We start from the raw sequence: 19384 nt of genomic DNA on the forward strand, positions 1-19384 counted from the left end.
GCACAAGTCAGACAAGATCACAGAGGCAAATGGGATTACTGCAACAACTGGAAAACTTCTCTCTCCTTTTTTTTAATAGCAAGTTCAAAGAAAATGAGTAGTCACCATCGGTAAGTGAGCTTTTGTTTAAACTGGAAATACTACGAAGAAACGCTGAAGAGGTAATTAACAAATACCATCTGAAAGGTAAAGAACTTAGCAGCAACTGAAATACTGAATTTATTTGCCCTCCTGGAATACACAGTATAAAAGGGTCATTTTAATCAAAAGAAGATGAATTTTCTCTTGCAAATGTTCAGGATTGACTCAGATTACTATCAAAAAGATCAGTTGAGTAATAAGCAGGGTAATACAATAGAATCACAGAATGGTTTGAGTTGGAAAGAATCTTAAATCTCATCCAGTTCCAACCCCCTGCCATGGGCAGGGACACCTTCTGGGTGTAGACCAGGTTGCTCCAAGCTCTGTTCAACCCGGGTTATGTCAGGGTCTGAGGTTTGCTAGCCTAGACTGCCTACTGGATACATACAGTGTGTTTCATTAAGTACTACACTAATCGACCTTTAAGTTTAATAACCTTCTCCTGAGATGTCCCAGGAAACAAGGTAGTAAAATTAAAACAGTTAAGATGTCTGCTGAAAAGCAAATATATTTATTATGCACTTTCATATACACAGGGATTTTTGCTTAATATAATACAAGGAATAAAATAAAAATTTTACAATGTGAAATTCATTCAATGTACATTAAAGGCTATTTACAACCCACTCCAGGAAAAAACAGTCTATCTGCAAACCAAGTTAATTGAGGAGTTCAGATGGGGAATATTAAGCATAACAGATATTTGCATAGCAGAGTAACTGATGAGGGAAAACACCTTTTTTAAATAAATGGTAATGTTTTCAATACTGATCACAGAGAAGACAAAAATGCATCAATTGTGCCTCTGTACCTCTCAACGCATTTCTCTTCTGAAGAGTTTTTCCATATGCATACTGTATTGATATTGTTATCCACAAACCAGTCCTTTTCCCTACTTCTCCCATCAAGAATTTCAGATGTCTTGTGGAGATGACCTTGGAAGGGCCAGTGAAATGGGATGGAGAGAATCAGGATTTACATTTTAGTCAGGTTTTTTAGGTTGTGAGAACTGTGACATTGCCAGAGGAAACCATGCTGAGTCACGGCTATGCAATTCCATTTACCTCCCCTTGACTGTACAAATCTGAAAGAGCAGAACAGAGCAAACAACTGGGGGAACAGCAAATTTCTTTGTATGCAACCCCGTCACAAATGATGATATCAAAAAATCACACGCAACAGCAATGTGGAATTACACAGACCTTCTGAGGAAGTACGTGTTTTAAAGCAATTCATGCTCTGTTCCAATATTCAAAAATCTCTAGGAACTGTCATTCTGAAAACATTTTCAACAGGTCTGATTTCTGCTGATTTGGATAGGAGGTTTCTCCAACAAGTGTTTTAAATGTAAATATTATTCACACAAAACCCACCAGGCTATCTATAAGTTGCAGCCCTTTGTGAAACTGGACATACCTTTACGTCCTTTGTCCACAAGGTGCAATTAATAACAACACAATAAAATTAAATAAATATAACCTCAGTGACAGCAAAGGTCAGTAGAAAAATGTCGGCATTCAGGGATCCCCTTCTGCAGAACGAAACATATATCAAAAACTAAGAAAAATTGTGTTCTTGCACTGCATTGCAAATGTACTATAGTTAAGGTTCAGAACAAGTTTGCTGAGAACAGTTTGGTACTTTCTCTTTACTGAGCCACCAACCCTCTCAAGGCCATTCTGCCAGACTTCTGTTATGTTTGTTTTATAATTGTCCCACAGGGACAAGTAATTCCACACATGAAACATTCAGAATAATCAATATTGCCGTGTGTCAACCTTTAACATCTAATTTTACTAGAGGCTGAATGCCTGACTATAAAAGTTTGTTGGTTTGTTGTTTTTTTTTTTTTTACATTTAGGAGCAAGGAAGTAAGAATGGAGGTGCAAGATATTAAAAAAAAAAAATGTTCTGATGATTGATAATCGTAACAACATGACATGGAGCCCTTTAGTGCTTCAGAAGATGCATTACGTACACATCTGGGGGCGCTTATTGAAGTTTAAGTTAGGATAGCCATACATCTAATTAATCCTCTATGAAAAATAACCTCAGTTTTTTATCATCTTATTTCTGGAATGATCAGAATTTGAGTATGAAAAAGATGAAACCCAAGTCTTTAGAAGAAATACTCATACAAAAATAGGCTTATTTTCTAAAGAGCAAGGCTGTGTAATGGTGAATAGTAGAATATAACTTGCATTTGTAGGAGAAAATAACTCGTTTCATTTTACCACTCACAGAGCTGTGCAAGTAAGATGTGCACATTCAAAGGAAAAATTCATACTGTTCACTTTCACAACAATGGCCTTGATTTTGCTCTCTTTCATATAAGCAAAATTCTGCTGTAAGAGTGGGAAACCAGCTTTCCATTATCCGTAGATGGACTATCCAGACTGCTCCAGGTACAGATAACACTCACGCTGGCTCTACCTAACCCATCTGAAGCAGTAACCACATTCATACAAGTTTGTGCTTTAAAAGAGTTATTGTCTCAGGACAAGGCTAACTCAGTAATCTCTGTACTCCCCAGACAACACTATTACTAACCGTTTGGCTCTTCCACTGTACTTTCAATGCATATTCTCTCAGCCTCAATAACAAAGTGTCTGTATTCTCCATGGTTCATTTACTGACATTCTCAATACAATCCCTTACCTTGGAAAAAAGAAAGAGCTGTTTCTAATGTCTAAAGATATAGATGAAAGCAGGATCAGACCTTTTACTTTAGCACCTAAAACATACCCATATTTGGTTACCTCACTACTGTAACAATAACAGAGGCTATTTATGATCAAGTGTCCAAGAGCAAATTTGCCTATTGCTTTCAGTGGTCGCATCCATCCAGATTTGGAGCTGCAGTACCAGGTAGTGGATTTTGCCTCTTAAAAAATCCCAAACATACTGCAGATGGTTGCAGTCTGACTCCTACCATCGAACAGCAATTACACAGACAGAACACACAAGTACAGTATTTATAAAATACTGTTACAAGAGTTGTATTTGTGGAGAGAAATTTTGAAGAACACAGGGAACTGACCATACATTACAACAATGCAAATGTGACAAACTGCTTATTTTCTTTAGCCACAGGAAAATAAATACAAATAGCACTGCCTTTCCATACACAGTTCACTGTGGCACATGCACCTCTACTAAGCATTCTGGAATAGGAAATCAGAATTCCTTGTTCTTACCATTTTCAGCTGTTGTCAGAGAAATACAGTATATATCTTTCTGCAATTAAAAAAAAAAGTGCTCATTCTGTGTATTAAATACAAAGTACACAAAATAAATTTTTGAAGCACAGAGGGTTATACTGAGAAGGCAGCCTGAAAATGTAGGCACGTTACAGTAATTAAGGTAACTGTACTGTATAATCACATTCTTGAATTTCTAGGTGGACTAAACAAGCATTGTATGCTTTTATCCCAGCCAGCTGATAAATCATTCGGACCAGAAGCACTTCTGTTCATAGCATCATGGAATTGGCCTGAAAGTACAAAATAAAAATATTAAAGTTTGAAAGACTCCATAATATGACCAGTGTTGTCAAAAAGACAGCTATATCATTTCTAATTGAAGTTAAAAGCACACAACAACACACCAATCACAAAAAGCATTTCCCGCCTAACTCAAATCCCGTGATTGATCCCCTGTGCTCTCTCTATCATCCAAAGTAGCTACAATGTCCCCACAGCAAGATTGCTTCCCGAATTGAGCTCGGAAGTGGCAGCCAGGGAATGAAAGCCATTCCTCCAGTGCTTGAGTGGAGTAGTTCCGATATGATTCTCCACAGGTGACTTATTCACTGGTCAGGGGAAATTACTGTTTTTGTGTTCGTGACTTGGCAATAAAGGAGGTAAATTATAGCCTGCACCAAGCAATTCATAATCCACACAAAACTGTTTTAAACTTCCATGCTTAAAATGAAGAGGTGAAAAATCAAGAAAAAGCAGAAGGAACCATTTAGTTATCCATCACCTCATATGCTTAGCCACTTGGATAATCAAGTACTTGACAAAATTCAGTACTACTGAATTTTCAATAAAGCACTATTTGTTCTAGACATGGCAAAAGCCCGACTTGGTTTTAAAATTATATGTGGAGTGTTCAAATTTTGTTTTTTCCTGCTTTGTTTATATTTTGAAACCAACAATGATGGCAAATTCATTAAAACTAGTCTTTTGATGACAGGTCAGGTCAAAATCGATATATCCTAGGTCAGAACCATATGATTTATTTACAATACAGTGCAACATGAAAGCAAGCAATAAATATCACGTACAGGTACATAAGAGTTAGGAAATAAAATTCTTGATTATGTATTTTAATATGTTTTATGGAGCCAGGAAAAAATACAAACAAATTTAAATCCTGTTTAGACATGATGTAGAACTGTGGGAATCTGAAACCCTTTTGACTTATAAAAGATTTAGGGCCCATGCTCTCTCATCTGCTTATTCCTTTCTGTGGCTGCTCCTGTTCTACTGCCTCTGCATTTTTGCCTGCCCCAGAGCTCATCTGACAACTCCCCAGTACTTGTATTTATTTTACTAATGCACAGGTTCTAGTATAAAGTTTTTTAAAACATTGTATTGTTTCAAACATTTTAGTTTAACCAAAATGCCAACACCAAGGAAACATCTTACAGTCCTGCACAATATTCTAACACTCTGCAGTTCCCAAGAGATCCCAGATACATCTAGAGAGATGCAGTCCTTTAAAGTGAAAACCATTTCCAGGACATTTTGGGGAAAAAAAAAATATGTGTTTTTACAGCTGAAAGCCTCCTGTGGATTCTGCACCAGCTGCAATTGTCCTAGAAACCCATAGTCTGTTAGCAAGAACATTCCTGCTCTAAGGAGCAGCAATCTGATCTGTCAAAAAAGCAGCATTTACACAAACAAAAAAATACGTTGTCAAAAAAAGCGCAAATAAGCAGTAAGAGACGTGCATGCATTTCAAAGATGCTGCTTCTTTGAAATTCAAATAGAAAACACATTAATTAATACATTCCCAATACCCTCAAAAAGATAAACGTCAAAGAGGGAGAAAATTAGTTCTGTTTTAGCTGACTCACTGACACTTTACATCTGAAAAAGCTACACAAAATTCCCTTAAAATGCAGTATGGGAGAGAATGTAAGAAATCTAAATGAACTCCAATGATTAAGAACTACAGAAGGGTCAGAAAATTGGTACCATAACATAGATTCTAATCCTGCTCTGAAAAATGCCATCTCTCCTATACAAAGGTTACCCTCACCATTACAGAAATATAAATCCAAAGCTTTAGCTTAGTATTTTAACTTTTTAAATTTCTAGATAATTATGCTACTGAGATTTCACATTTAAAATCCAAATCCACATAAGTGGTTGCCTGTAACTTACAGGAATCTTCAGAAGCTTTCTGAAAATCTGTTTTTGTAAATTAAATAATTACTGTATCTGAAAATCGCACACATTAAAATTCCCAGCTGTCAGTATGTTTGAAAATTCCAAATCAATGCTCCATGAAACTTGCTGGTTTATTCAGTCACATATGAATGACGGGGGGTGGTGGTGGTGGTGGTGGTAGTATGATTAAAGCAATCACAATGCAATAGAAAATATGATGGTGATCCAATTCCTTTACGGTTGATGCTTTTAAACAACAGCAAAACAAATATTTGCCAGGTTAAGATTTTAACATTCATGGTTCTCATTAAGAAAGCAATTATGATATAAGCAACAATGAAACGTGATTTTAGTGTATGTAAAATGCACATGATGAAAGCATTTGCTTTGTTTGTGCTTGGATAGGTTACCTTTTATAATGGTGTTTCCTTCTTGTAGTTGAAACTTGGGTCACTACCTTCAATCTGAAGTTTTAAGGCTTGCTTAAGGCTGAGTTCTGTCTCTGCAGGAGGATAGCCTTCCAGAACTTCCTGATGCCCTCTATCCTGCACTGTTCGTGGGACAGAAACCCTACCGAGAAACACCTGATTGTTCTGAAGATGGTAATTTGGATTTGTCATAATTCCATTTCTCTTCTTCTGCTCTCCACTGTGTTGGTGAATTAGGAACTGCTGCTGAGATCGACCAACTTCTTGCTGACCTGGAGGGACCAAAATTTTGCACTGTGTCTCTGTTGGCATTGATTTAAGCTGCACACTGGTCCCAGATTTGGCAATAGGTACTCGTTTATCAAACTGAGTCATTTCATACTCTAACACTTTTGGTTGGTTGGAACTACTTTGTTTTGTTTTCTTTCCAGCTGACCCAGATTTACTGGAGTTGTCTGGTTTCCCACCTCTGTTAGCTTTAGTTGATTTCAGACTAGGTTTTACTTGGCTCCATTCAAATTCACTACTTGGTGAGTTATGATTTTGGCTTAGGGAATGAGTTGTGGAAGAAGGAGAAACAATAGACTGCCTACTTCTGCTGCGTGGCAGGGAATGTTGTTGTATTTGCTCTGTGAATGACAGGCTATGGAAACTATCAATGGGCACTGTCTGAGCAGTTGCAGTTGATGACGTGGTACGGAGAGAAGAATTTTTGGAGCTTTTCAGGGAATTATTTGATAAAGATGACTTCTGACGGTCAACTGTAGAATCAGGTGACTCTGAAGGAGAACTGAAGGCATGAGCAGGTCCATTAGATAAGCCACGCATACTAGGCTGCATATCTCCACCAGTGCTCCCTGAACTATTTGACTTCATTGTTAATGACTGCATTTTAGAAGAAACGGACTGTAAGGGTTTTTGCTCCATTGTGTGGACTGGAGATGGAGTGCAACCATTCAGAGTAGATGCACCATATTTTTCCAGTAATTTAATGATCTGAGAGTGTCCATTTTTAGCTGCAACACGCATTGCAGTGCGCCCAAATTGGTCAGCATGATTTGGATCAGCACCATGCTCCAGTAATATTTGTACAACATCAATGTGCCCTTCTTGGGCTGCAATGCAGAGTCCAGTAGCACCCTGATTACATGTATGGTCAACCAGAGCTCCATGCTCGATGAGAAGCTGCACTACCTTCACATGACCTTGCCATGCAGCAGACTGCAAAGCTGATCTCTTCTCATTATCTGCAGCATTCACATCTGCATGGTATGTTATCAGCACCTGTACCATCTCAAAATGGCCCTGCCAGCACGAAACATGGAGTGCTGTTCTTCCCTCAGCATCGCTTGCTTCTACGTTTGCACCATTTTCTAAAAAATACTCAGCCATTGTAAGCTGGTTTTCTAATGCTAAGATATAAAGCGTTGGCCGGCCATCAGCATCTTTGTAGTTTACATCTGCCCCATGGCTGAGCAGCAGTTCAACTATATCTCTGTGACCTTCTAAAGCAGCAACCCGGAGAGCATTTCTCCCATCATAGCCTCTCTGATCAATATTGGATTTATTTTCCAGTAATATCTGCACACAATCATAGTGGCCTTCTTGTGCAGCTAATATGAAAGGTATGCGTCCATCATTATCGATTTCATTTGTTCTAGCACCTTGCTCTATAAGAGCTTCACATATCAACCTGTGACCTTCAAAAGCTGCCATATGCAAAGGTGTCCAGCCTGCATCATCTCTGTGATTTTCATCTAGCCCCCTGTCCAGCAGAGTCCGAACTACTTCAACATTGCCTTGCGCAGATGCTATGCTCAGAACAGTTCTCCCTTCACTATCAATGCTATCGACAGCTGCACCCCAAAATAAGAGAGTATTTACAACTGACGCGTGGCCCATTGAGGCTGCTGCCAGAAGTGGTGTACGACCATTGTTGTCTGTGTGATCGACATCAGCTCCTCCTTCTAGAAGTAGATCAACAACATCTACATGTCCTTCATAAGCAGCTACCAGCAGTGGAGTCATGCCATCTTTATCACAATGATCAACTTCAGCACCGCGGTCAATTAGAAGGCTAACCACTGAGGCATGTCCTTTACTGGCTGGTACACAAAGGGCAGCAACAGACAGTGCAGTCCTTCCATCCACATCCTCGTGGTTTACCTCTGCACCATGATCCAGCAGGTGCTCCACGATCTCTTTATGGCCCATGTACGCAGCTGCAATCAAAGCTGTTCTGCCCTCATTATCAGCTTTATTAACTTCAGCACCATGTTGAAGCAGATTCAACACAATATCTTCATGTCCTCCCCAGGCTGCTGCTCGCAGTGCTGTTCGGCTATCAGCATCTGCACAGTCCACTTTGACTCCAGCATAAAGGAGTGCAGAGACCACCTCTGTGTGCCCACCCCATGCTGCAGATCGCAGTGCCGTCCAGCCATCATGATCAGTGTGATTAACATTAGCCCCACAACCAATCAAGCAATTGACAACCTTGGTATGTCCCTGCCGAGCAGCTAAGGTAAGTGCTGTTTGCCCATGAGTGTCTTCTATCTCTAAATCTGCTCCCCGTGAAACCAGTAAGTTAACGACATCGAGATTGCCGCTGTACGCTGCATTGGCCAAGAGCGTTCTCCCATTGGAATCACACTGGTTTACTGATGCTCCATTGTCTAACAAGGTGCGAATGGAATCTTCTCTTTCCAGAGCCTGCCGAACAATGCAAGATGTGCGGTCATCTTCACTGTTGACGTGAGCACCAGCTTTTACCAGCAGCTGTAATACTTCTTGTTCTTTAGGAATTAGGGTTGACAACGAGTCTTTGACAGGTGTGCCATTCCATATCATCCATAACGCCAGCTCTGAAGTCTCTAACTGTAAATTGGAATTAATTAAATGCAATGCAAACTCTTGAGCTTCTAATGGTGTTAGATCCTTTGCTCGGCAAGTGTAACTCATTGCCAGCATTCTGTGTCCCTCTGCTGCATTGCACAAGTATTTTTGTGTACAGTGCTTTACATCGAGCAACCATTCTGCAAAACTGTAATGAAACAAGATCTTTGTATTTCCAAGTCCGTCAACAAGGACTTTTGACAGGACATCCAATTTGCGTTGAAAGTCTTCCATCGTCAGCATCATATTTTTGGTCCACACTGCATGATACAGTTCTGTTGTGGTTAACGGTCTACAGGCTGCAAGAATGACGTTAAGAATAGGCTGGACCTTCGCAAATTGTTTTCTCACAAAAAGCCTCTGACAGAGCCAAAGGTAGAGGCCATTTAACGTCCCTGGAATATCACGGATCTCTCGTAACATAATAAAATTCTCCACAACTCCATCTAGGACACGTTCCAGATACAAAAAGCAGCCGCTGCTTTTGATGTGAAGCTGATTCAGCATTTCTGCAGTTTCTTTCGTAAGATGCTGCCTCAGTGCTTCTTCCTGATCTAAACGATGCAGAATATACTGCTGCACATCTTTCACAATGTAAGCCTTTCGGAGATCATCCAGACTTATTTTTCGAAAGCCTATTAAAAAGGAAAGGATATATTATTATTATTATTTCTAATCAAGTTTTGCATAACTCAATGTTAAAATAAATAAATAAATGGCAGACATTTCTGGGTAAGGAACACCCACAATAATATATTTTGTGTGTACATGTATTAAATGTAAATAAGTATAGCAAAGAACTTTGATAACAGATGCATTTTTATCATCATCTACTATAAGTAGCAATACATGCTACTAATGAAGCAAATACTAAAAATCACGTTGCACCTAGCTTGGACAATACTAAATACCTAGGCAAAACCACCAGCACTGCAACCAAAGTAAGTTTATTAAGTAGTATTATATCATTAAAGGAATAATCCCTTCTCCAATGTGGTTGACAATGGAATTCTAAATAATTTTCAGCTATTTAAATTTAGACAACTATTTTATCCATATATTATAGAAAAAGCTATTCACACCCAGTGCACATGCATGATGCATGTGCTAAATGTGAATATGCTAAATATGCACGTTAAAGTGATCTACATATATCGATCACTTTAACTTGATCACCTTAATTTCTCTTAAAAGATAGCTTTTACGATATAACAGAGAGACACCCTCAAAAGCAGCTTTTCAGTATGTACTGAAAATTACCTAGTTAAAGTAATAAGGGCTGAGTTTTAGATGAACACCTTGGTTCTTTGGTAAGTGACTCATTCTATAAGGAAACAGGTTTTCTCACAGTCATGTGATCTCATTGTTCTTCCAACCTGTTTACTCTTTATGGGAAAAGGAGAAATTATTTCACACACACAATGCTGTGTACATCTCCTCCCTACCTGCGCGCATGTACATCTTCCCTGCACAAAGCAAAGAACGCTATTCTTAGCAGTGGATCCAAAGAAGTCCCTAGGCCAACCTCAGTGGCCTTAAGGCTCTCGGGTATGAGGTAGAATGAAGATTTAGTTGTATGGTCTACACAGCTATTGCTGCCACTTAAAAGAATGCTTTGGTTGTGTCAAGTTAAGCATTTGATGAAGAGCTACCTTATTTGATTAATGACACATTGCACTGTTTGTACACTAGTTTTCCGGAAGCTATGGGAAAACCACAGAGGTCATCGGCACAGCAGTTTAAAATACTGTGTTTTAGGGCAGAACTGTACCTCACTTCTCCAGGAACAGGCTATAATCTCTTCCTCTAGCGTAGCAGATTGCAAACATTTCCTTACAGTCAGCTCAGCTAGTCATAAAAACACCCAACTCTGCTTCTCAAACTAAAGCAGTTACTAACCTCCAAACTATACTGAAGAAAATGCAACCACAGAGCAACACATTCAATTTTGGCCCCTTTTCCATGGAACAAATAATTTTAAGTGAAACTCAGAAGAACGTTACTTTCAAATCTGTATTTTTCATTGTATTTAAACATTCAGTGGACAAACTGATCAGTTTGGGAGCTTGTTCTGACTGAAAATTACGCCTGGTAACAGACCTGTGTTTTTTGTTTCCTAGTGTCTTCAGCAGAGGTTCCGAATGTCACATTAATCTCACTCTGTTAATTATTCAGTCTACAGGGGTATTGTACAAACACAACAGATTAGAATTGACAGATAAACTGTGGCGGTGTTACTAAAATATTTATTCTCCCTTTAATAATTATGGTAGCACTACAAATCTAACAGGAGTGAATCAACAGAATACCTAAACCAAAATAGAATACCTAAACAAAAATCATGCTTCTCCCCCAAATCAAATCACTTTTGCACAGTCACTTCTCAGGCTAAGACTACACTGATAAGATTGTTTTCTTTAACATTTGTGAATGAGAAGGCCATGAACTTTAAGTAACGTCCTAACCTGACCTGTAGAATGGCATAATTCATCAATTTACTATGTATTTGATTAAAATATTCTGTACATAACTTTGTAAAGCCCTAAATTCTTGCACATCAGCCAAAAAAGAAGCTTTACTGAATAAGGACAGTGCCCTGTGATCCTGCAGATCCCAAGCTTCCACTTCAAGTGAATATTTCTAGGTTAGGATCCTTCAGAAGATACAGAAATGAAAACAGAGGCATCAAAACCAGGACATTGCTTGGTGCATGCCTTCACAGTTGTATACATACTCAGAACTGTAAACAGACACAAGTGTTCCTTTGGTTGTCTGGTGTGCAGGGAACAACTCTTTTGCTCAATTCAGAGCAAATGCAACCACTGCATTCACTCACCTTCCAGCTCTCTGAATCTCTCTGTACCTGTCACTTGGCTGAATGAGAATAGACAGAGCGCTCTGCAAACTCCTCCTCAACATGGTTAGTTTTAAGTGACTCTGCTCACAACATACCCAATCTCTCCCATTAATCCCATGCCCACATCCTTCCTTCCAATATATATGTACTTATGTGAGCTATTTTTATTTTTAAATTACTGGGTTTTTTTTTCTATTCTTACAGGAATTAATTTCATTTCCCCACAGGAAAACTTCTGATTGACTCAAGACAGCAACCCTGAGATTTCTCAGCTAATGCGCGGTGTTGCCTGACAACAACACTTCATGTCCCTTGATACTCTGCCTTCCCATGAAAGCTTGTAGGGTGGTAAATGTTTAAGCATCTTTGGCCCAGTATGTGCGCTTCAGAAGTAAAGAACTTACTCATATTGTATGTTCTTTGAATACCAATTTTCATTTTGCTTCCCAAAAAGTGAACAAAACTATTTTGGATGGGATACAAAGAAACCCCAAGGCCTCAAAAAAAAGTAAAAGGGTTAGTGTGTTTGGTTATTGTTGTTTGTTGTTTTTTTTTTGGGGGGGGGAAGTTCCTTTATATGAGACTATATCATTACTTTATTCCATATTAGGGTTAAAATATTGCCCTGCTCTCTACTTAAGATATACCAAATGTCTAAGCACTTCAGCCAAACAAATAAATTTCAGAAGACTTCAGGACAGTGAGTACTCCAGAAGTCAGTAATTTAAACAATTTGACTGGCTCTTTGTTCACAGCAGCTAAAAATCAGTTTTTTTTTTCTTCTGCAGTATTTCCAAACATTCCTTGTTAATAAGATCCTCTATACTGAATCTGAAGACCAGTCTGTATAGCAAGCAGCACACTACACTCAGCTCTTCATACATCCCAGGCATGATCTGCTCTTTAAGGCCTGGGATTAACAAACTGCCATTGAAACAGACTTTTCAACAGAAATAGGTTAATTTTAACCACTGCACCATGCCATAATATAATAAACAAATAATTCAAAGAAGGCCTTATAGATAGAACTATTGTTTAAAAAAATAATCTCAAATTCTTGTTGCTAGTTTGAAGGAGGAAAACAAAGCTGTGTTTTTTTCCCCCCAACAAATGAGGTCATTTTACATTCTTAAACAAAGATCCTGCAAACTTGCTCTTCAACCCCACTATATACAATAAGTCACTTTCATGAGCAAGAAGCACCAAAACATTAAGAGAAAGCTCATTTTGTTTCAGATGCATTCCCACAAACTACTTAAGCCAGCAGAACAGGAGAAAGAAGTTGAAGTCCCACGACCCTGCTTTTTTGCATTGTTAAAATTCTTACAACACATCACTTTCAACCCAATGGGAGCTCCAATATGGATTTTCTTGATTTATTAAATTCCTGGCAGTTCTGTCAACAAATTAGTTCCAAATGTATTTCTTGGCAAGATCCAGGGTCATTCAAAGGGAAAGAAAAAAAAAAAAAAAAGTAGTATCTTGGCTATATAAATAGTTCTACAGTATGGCAACCTTTTCAAAATTTAATAATAAAAGTAAGCTATTACCTAGCAGGTTCCAGAAAATGCTTAAAAATATCCTTCTACTTTCATATCTTTAAATATATTTACATAATTAAATTACAAAAGTTTTAAGTGCATTTTAATATATTTCATTTACCTGCATTGTTAGCTTTAAAATAATTTAAATTATTAAAACCACAGCAATGGTTTTGAATTAATAGCTGACACTGCTACTCTAAGCATATATTAAATTACCCATTTATGCACACCTGCTCAAATGAGTAAGGTATCTAGCAGTGTAAGATGCACCTGAAAATTCAAGTAGAACACTTAGCTTTTAGTGCACTGGCACTATAGTATGCACAACAAATTTCACTGCATGTACCAAAGATGCTAAGAGACATCGACACTGAAATCTGCTGCTCTCGCTGGTCCGTGTCATTGCACAGAAGTTTATTTCACTAGATTTACAGGTAACAGTCCACTCAAAACAGTTTAGTCTTCCCTCTTGAATTACAAAGCAAATAGGTTCAAACTGTACACACAGCTTTTAATAAGGAAATATAAAATGCCCTAGCATCATGTTTTCAAAGTGGCAATCAGACCACTTTGAAAAAGAACAAAAGTGGTAATAAGCAGAAAGGAAACAGTAATTAAAAGTTCACAGTTTCTTTCCCAAGCCTTCTAAATAATTTATTTTTTTTCCTAAAAGCCATACAAGAACAACAAATACACTTTTTCAAAGCTTTAATACTACAGAAGTAAATTTTACAACCACATAAATACATAAAAATGATCTTTTATAGTAAAAATCCAACTCCCATTAAAGACTTTAAAGTAACATGAAACCACCCAAATAAATTCCTACCTTCCAAAAATTAGACAACAATTTAGATTTTCTTTTCTGAAGCAGTCTCTCCTCAGTCTTATGCCATCTATTTTTCTGGAATGGCAGATAAGGTTCAATTCCAAACCAGGCCACTGATTTGATGTGGGGTTTCATCACTATGACTAGCTGGGTAGCTTCAAATACCAAATGGTTTGAGTGTTCCAGGAAGGTGGGCTGACTTTTACTCCATTTCTCTAAAGTTTCCACATTTTTAATTTTAGGAAAGGGTGCAACAAAAGCAATACTCCGCATGTATTTAGATCAGAACCAGGAAACAGTAGAAATATGAGAGAGACATGGTCCCAAGATTTCTAATACAGCGTAAGTTTGGCTAAATACCAGCCTTAGTATCTGGCTGTCTGGAACTGAATGCCAGATGAAAGGATGGGTGACAAATGAATGACAGATTGTCTATTTTTGCTTATGGGGAAGTGGGTGAACGAAGCTTAAGCTGCCTCTGAGGCTAAACTGAACCCTTTCATGTCCACTTTTGATTCTTCCTATTGTAGTTTCCAGCATCTTTGTTATCTAACATTAATTTTATGAAAACTAGGGCTCCCTGAGGTGTGACATCTGCATGTGTTGTACCACACCAGTGCACTCATGCATCTCACATTGGAAGGAATTCTTTGGATGACGAATGTGTGTAATTGAGGGGTATAATCAAGCCAGATGCCACAGATATTTGATTTTTGTAGCAAAAGAAGAAACTAAGTAAATGCCTATTAAAAAAAAAGCCTCTTTGAATCAATAAAAAGCACATTTGCACATATGAATTTTTCTCTACCGACCTTTACGCTATTAAACAAATTAGCTGCTTTTCACTCAAACTTAGCTAAATAAAATCGCCTGATTTTAAAATGCCTGAAGTTTTTAACTAATATGATGGATCTTTAAAAGGGAATTTAGTTTTGTAAGAACAAGTGCTTTGCTTTCAAGACTTAGGGATGAAGTGGGAGACAATCTTGATAATTAAGGACATAAGACAGAGAATTGTTAAATTTAGGGAAAAAGTCTGTAAGAAAAACAGAGACATGATATGGCAGTTGGTAACAGTGCACATGAAGAGACGGCAGGAGGACACCAGTATCTGTTCCCCTCCTTTTTTACTCAACTGGCTGGCTTCTTCTCACTGTGGAGGGTGACCGCAGACTCATGCAGGAATCATTGTGCATTTGGTTCATATTTTTGAGGATGTCTCTGCAGCCACAAAAGGCAAAACCTTTTTTTTTTATTTTTTTATTTCTAATTAATGAAAGCTGAGAATCTTGAGAAATGGCAAAAATCTGTAGCACATTGTGCTACTACAGAATCTGGGAATACAGAAGGGCCCAGAACACAAGCTGCAGCAGATGCAGACATGCAGGCACAACTATTTAACTTGCTTAAGTAAGTTGCCCACAAAAGAGAAGGAGCAAAGAGGATCAGAACAAACACCCCTCCTTCTTTTCTCATTCTTAGAGAAGCAGAGGTGATGAATTCACTACTGGCAGTGGCAAGATGCCACTGGATGAGAAAGACTGGACTCTTTTCCATGTCACCACTATTTTTGGCTAGGGAGATGCCTGCAGAGGCTTGTCTGTACTGGACACCCAAAAAACATTGTCAGGACCAGGCCACTGAAGTAATCCTGCTCCTGGTAACTGATAAGACTTGCTGACAAATAGGTTTAGCTCTCATTTCAGCAGATACCTGGAGGAAGTTTTCACTGCATAAAAATTTAAAGTGAAAACTGACTGTAACCAAATTAATATTGGTTAACATATACTTCATATTGTACTTCAAAATTTTTTGCAGAAAAAACTATACAGATGGGACACATTTTCCTAAAATAATCCTGAAAGGATTCCAATCTTCCTAAGTAAGAGTGAAACTGAGGGTTTTTTTGTTCCAAGTTAAAGAAACAAATTTAATGAAAATTTACAGCGATTACATTATCATTATGGTTGCAAACATTTATTTTCTGTGAAATTGGAAGTACTAGAAATTCAGTACAACAGCATTCCATTATACACCACTTATTTCTTCAGTCATGAGGGCAAAAAATACTTATTGCTGATCTTGAATTCTGTGTGCCCACCAATTAAATAGCTTTATAAATTGACTCAGCTAAAAGTAAGCATTCAAATACCATAAAGGAGAAGAAAAGTTTTCCCTAGTACAAGCTTTAATGACAGTCTATCCTTGTCAGGCTAGAACAAGAAAAGAAATCAATATTATCTCAAGTTTTGCAACACAAACTTGCAATGTGTCTGAATTTAACAAAAGCTTCAGCCACGCTCCTCACATTCTCACTATACCTTTCACAAACTTGAATACTGGCTGTAAACAGGAAAATCATCCACCAATGTATTAAGCAGGCAATGGTCACATTGGCTGTAATGTCACAGTTTCCCTTCATAATGGATAAAACTAATTCCTCCAAACAGACCCTAAAATTTCTTCTCAATTTCTATCCAACTACTTTGAGATTCATTCTTTTCCTGCTGTACCTTTTCCACAGTGAAGATGGGATTTTAATATCGTAAATCAGCTTTATGTTATTCATCAAGTCATCCTCTGTGGAAAGGAGAAACTAACTCATTCAAATTATATTTATTTTAAAGGCATATCCATTAGTTCGGCTGATTTTTCCCATCAGGAATTCCATCTGGAAACACACTTAGAAAACAACAGCAATTTTTTAAGACTCGTCTAAAACATTATATGATTCAATGGAAAGAAAATCGAACTGCTCTGAAGGAAGTTTTGTCTGTTACTTTGGCAATGACAACTTATCTAATCAGCCAAGCTTTGACAAAACTATTCCCATAGGAACATCCAAAGGAGCCCTGTGAAGCTTCCCCAACATTTCCTTTAGTTCTCACATGCTCCCAAATACCAATCTTCATGTCTGCCACTGATCAATACAGTGCTTCATTCCTAAATGCAATTATCCCATTGACCTTTTGCCACTGTGGAAAAGAGCAAGCCTATGGGTCTATGCTCTATAATCACATTTTTGTCCTAATTGTGGCCTTAATACACACAGGCTTTATATATAGGCCTGGAATCCAGTCTAGATATTGCCCTTTATTAAATTTCAGAGAACTTCCAATAACAATGTCATTATAGTGAAGAAATATTCTCATGACACAGTAAAGCCTGGATGAAGAAGCTGTAAAGAATTTTTTACTGTGTAACCTTTGCCAAAAGTATACTCCAAGAATCCCCATCTACATTGTTCTGCTTTCAACTTCCACCTTCAAAGATTATTCCCTGCTTTCTGAAAATGAGGGGAGAGATTTTAATGGCAGATGAAAAAAAATATTCTTTTGAGGTTGTAAGGAATGGGTGTACACAGCCGACATACTTCCACATCACCACATTATTTCAAAGCTTTTTAAAACTAGCAAAGCACAAGGAAAAGTCAAAACAGAAGCAGCATATTCTTTGCAGAAGTACTGCAAAGATGTAACTTACCTCTAAAGTGTTTGGCTGATTTAAGCTTTCTATAGTCCTTAGTGAACTGGAATGTGTGTTTTTTAGAATTGTTATTGATTGCCATTTTTTAGAACTAAGCATGCATTGGTATTTTCAGCAATGACATGGGGTCTTGTGAATAACACGTTCTAGTTACAGGTAGCTAACATTTCTTATGCTCTGTACTCACCTGTAAACATTTTTGTAACAGCTTTACTCTGCTTGCGGGCAGAACACAGGAGAAGCAGCCAGGGAGGGAAGAACTCAAAGTGACCAGCTAAAAGTTCTGCTATTGTGCCAGACAAACTCGTAGAAGTCTGTTCACCCTCAGAAACGTTACAGCCCTCATCGACAGAATCCACAAGCAGGAAGAGGCTCTGCTGAGGGGGCTTCATTCCCAAGAGAGGGAGCAGAATACACCTGCAAGGAATGTGAATCAAAATCAGTATTTTAAATACATTTAACAACGCGTTGACTATCATACAATCATTCAAGTCGAAGCTATGATCAACTTAAAATGCCAAGTTACCTTTTCAAACAGTCTAAGGAGCTTTTTAAATAGTTACCACAGAAAATACTGAGGTGGACTGAACTAACAGAAAGAGAAATAGTTTGAACAGTCAGTGATGAAATTCTTGCTTAGACAATATTACTTCTTAATGAACTTTAATAACACTTTAAAATGATGTGATGTTGTTCAAGGCTGATTAGAAGACTTGCAAATGTGATGCTTCACTAAGAAAGAAGCCACTTGCCTTAAAGTTTAAGAACTTTAATTACAGCTGTCTCTGACAAAATTGTTGCTATTGCTTATCAGAAACTAACAGCAAACAATAGTTGGTTGTAAAACAAAAGTTGAAATAAAAGACACAAAGTTCAGAGTGAAGTCTGAATAACAGTCTTACAAAGAACAGAATTACTGCCATGCCTTCACAAATGAAATGCAAATTAATTTAGTAGCAGACTGAGTAGTTATTTTGATGTATTTATTTATATTGAAGGTGCCAAGTTCTTATTACTAGAAAAGGATTCTCTGCATTGTCAGGATGCTAGCATCTATACCAATGCACCTGATCGTGTAGCTAAAAATCTCACATGTGCATGTATGGTTGCCACCCTTAATGATACTCCTTAAAAATATATTTAACTTTGCATTTATGTATCTTTACATAGCTACTACACAATGGCCATGTGTCTGTCCAGTATTGCCAGGCTACAATACTGTTACTTGGGAAACTTCATCATGATTTATGCCCATAAGTTTCACTGTCTAAATTATCTTTGAATATACTTCACAAGCAAACTTTGACATTACAGTAAAATGATTCAGAAAATTAAAGGAGGTGAGAAAAAAAAAGTGTCTAACAGTTTACTCTTTTTTTAAGATTTGTTATTTGCATGTGTCCAGAAGGCATGCACACCGGAAATACTTTTTTTCATTTACGCAAGACCATAATAATTTTTTTCAAGTTTTACTGAACAAATTTATCTTCAGAAGATAACATTATTATGTACCAAGCATTCAAACCGAAATATAGACAAGTCTACCCTGTTAATGGAATAACACTACTCATTTTAGAAAGGATTCATAAGCCCTGTTAGTAGAAGGTTTTTTCCACATTTTCTGATTGAGAAAAATCAAAATGAAACCAGAGTGGTGCAACTTTCAATGTCTGAGAGTAACACAGTAGAATCTAGCACAGGTAATCTATTACACTTGGAGAAATTTCCCCAAAGGTATAAACCGAAGTACAAAAGACCTGTGTTCTGAAAGTATGCAGTATTAGATGGATTTTAAATCCCTAGTA

General features: G+C 37.6%; 1 protein-coding gene across 3 annotated transcripts in view; it reads right to left on the bottom strand.

The window, feature by feature from the left end:
* Nucleotides 1–631: 631 nt before the first annotated feature.
* Nucleotides 632–19384, bottom strand: part of ANKRD50 (ankyrin repeat domain containing 50) — a 41158-nt gene continuing 22405 nt past the window's right edge. For all 3 annotated transcript variants that reach the window (XM_061472166.1, XM_061472167.1, XM_061472168.1), the window contains exons 3-5: nucleotides 17767–17996; nucleotides 5951–9498; nucleotides 632–3634 (exon numbers count right to left, since the gene is read on the bottom strand). In XM_061472166.1, coding sequence (XP_061328150.1) covers nucleotides 5954–9498; nucleotides 17767–17996 — 3775 coding nt within the window. In that variant the 3' untranslated portion in view covers nucleotides 632–3634; nucleotides 5951–5953. The remainder of the gene's footprint in view (nucleotides 3635–5950; nucleotides 9499–17766; nucleotides 17997–19384) is intronic.

Source organism: Pezoporus flaviventris, unplaced genomic scaffold (assembly GCF_033815535.1).
Source record: "Pezoporus flaviventris isolate CSIRO_AGI_PZ_B2104156 unplaced genomic scaffold, CSIRO_AGI_Pfla_v1 ptg000070l, whole genome shotgun sequence".
Lineage (NCBI taxonomy): Eukaryota > Metazoa > Chordata > Aves > Psittaciformes > Psittacidae > Pezoporus > Pezoporus flaviventris.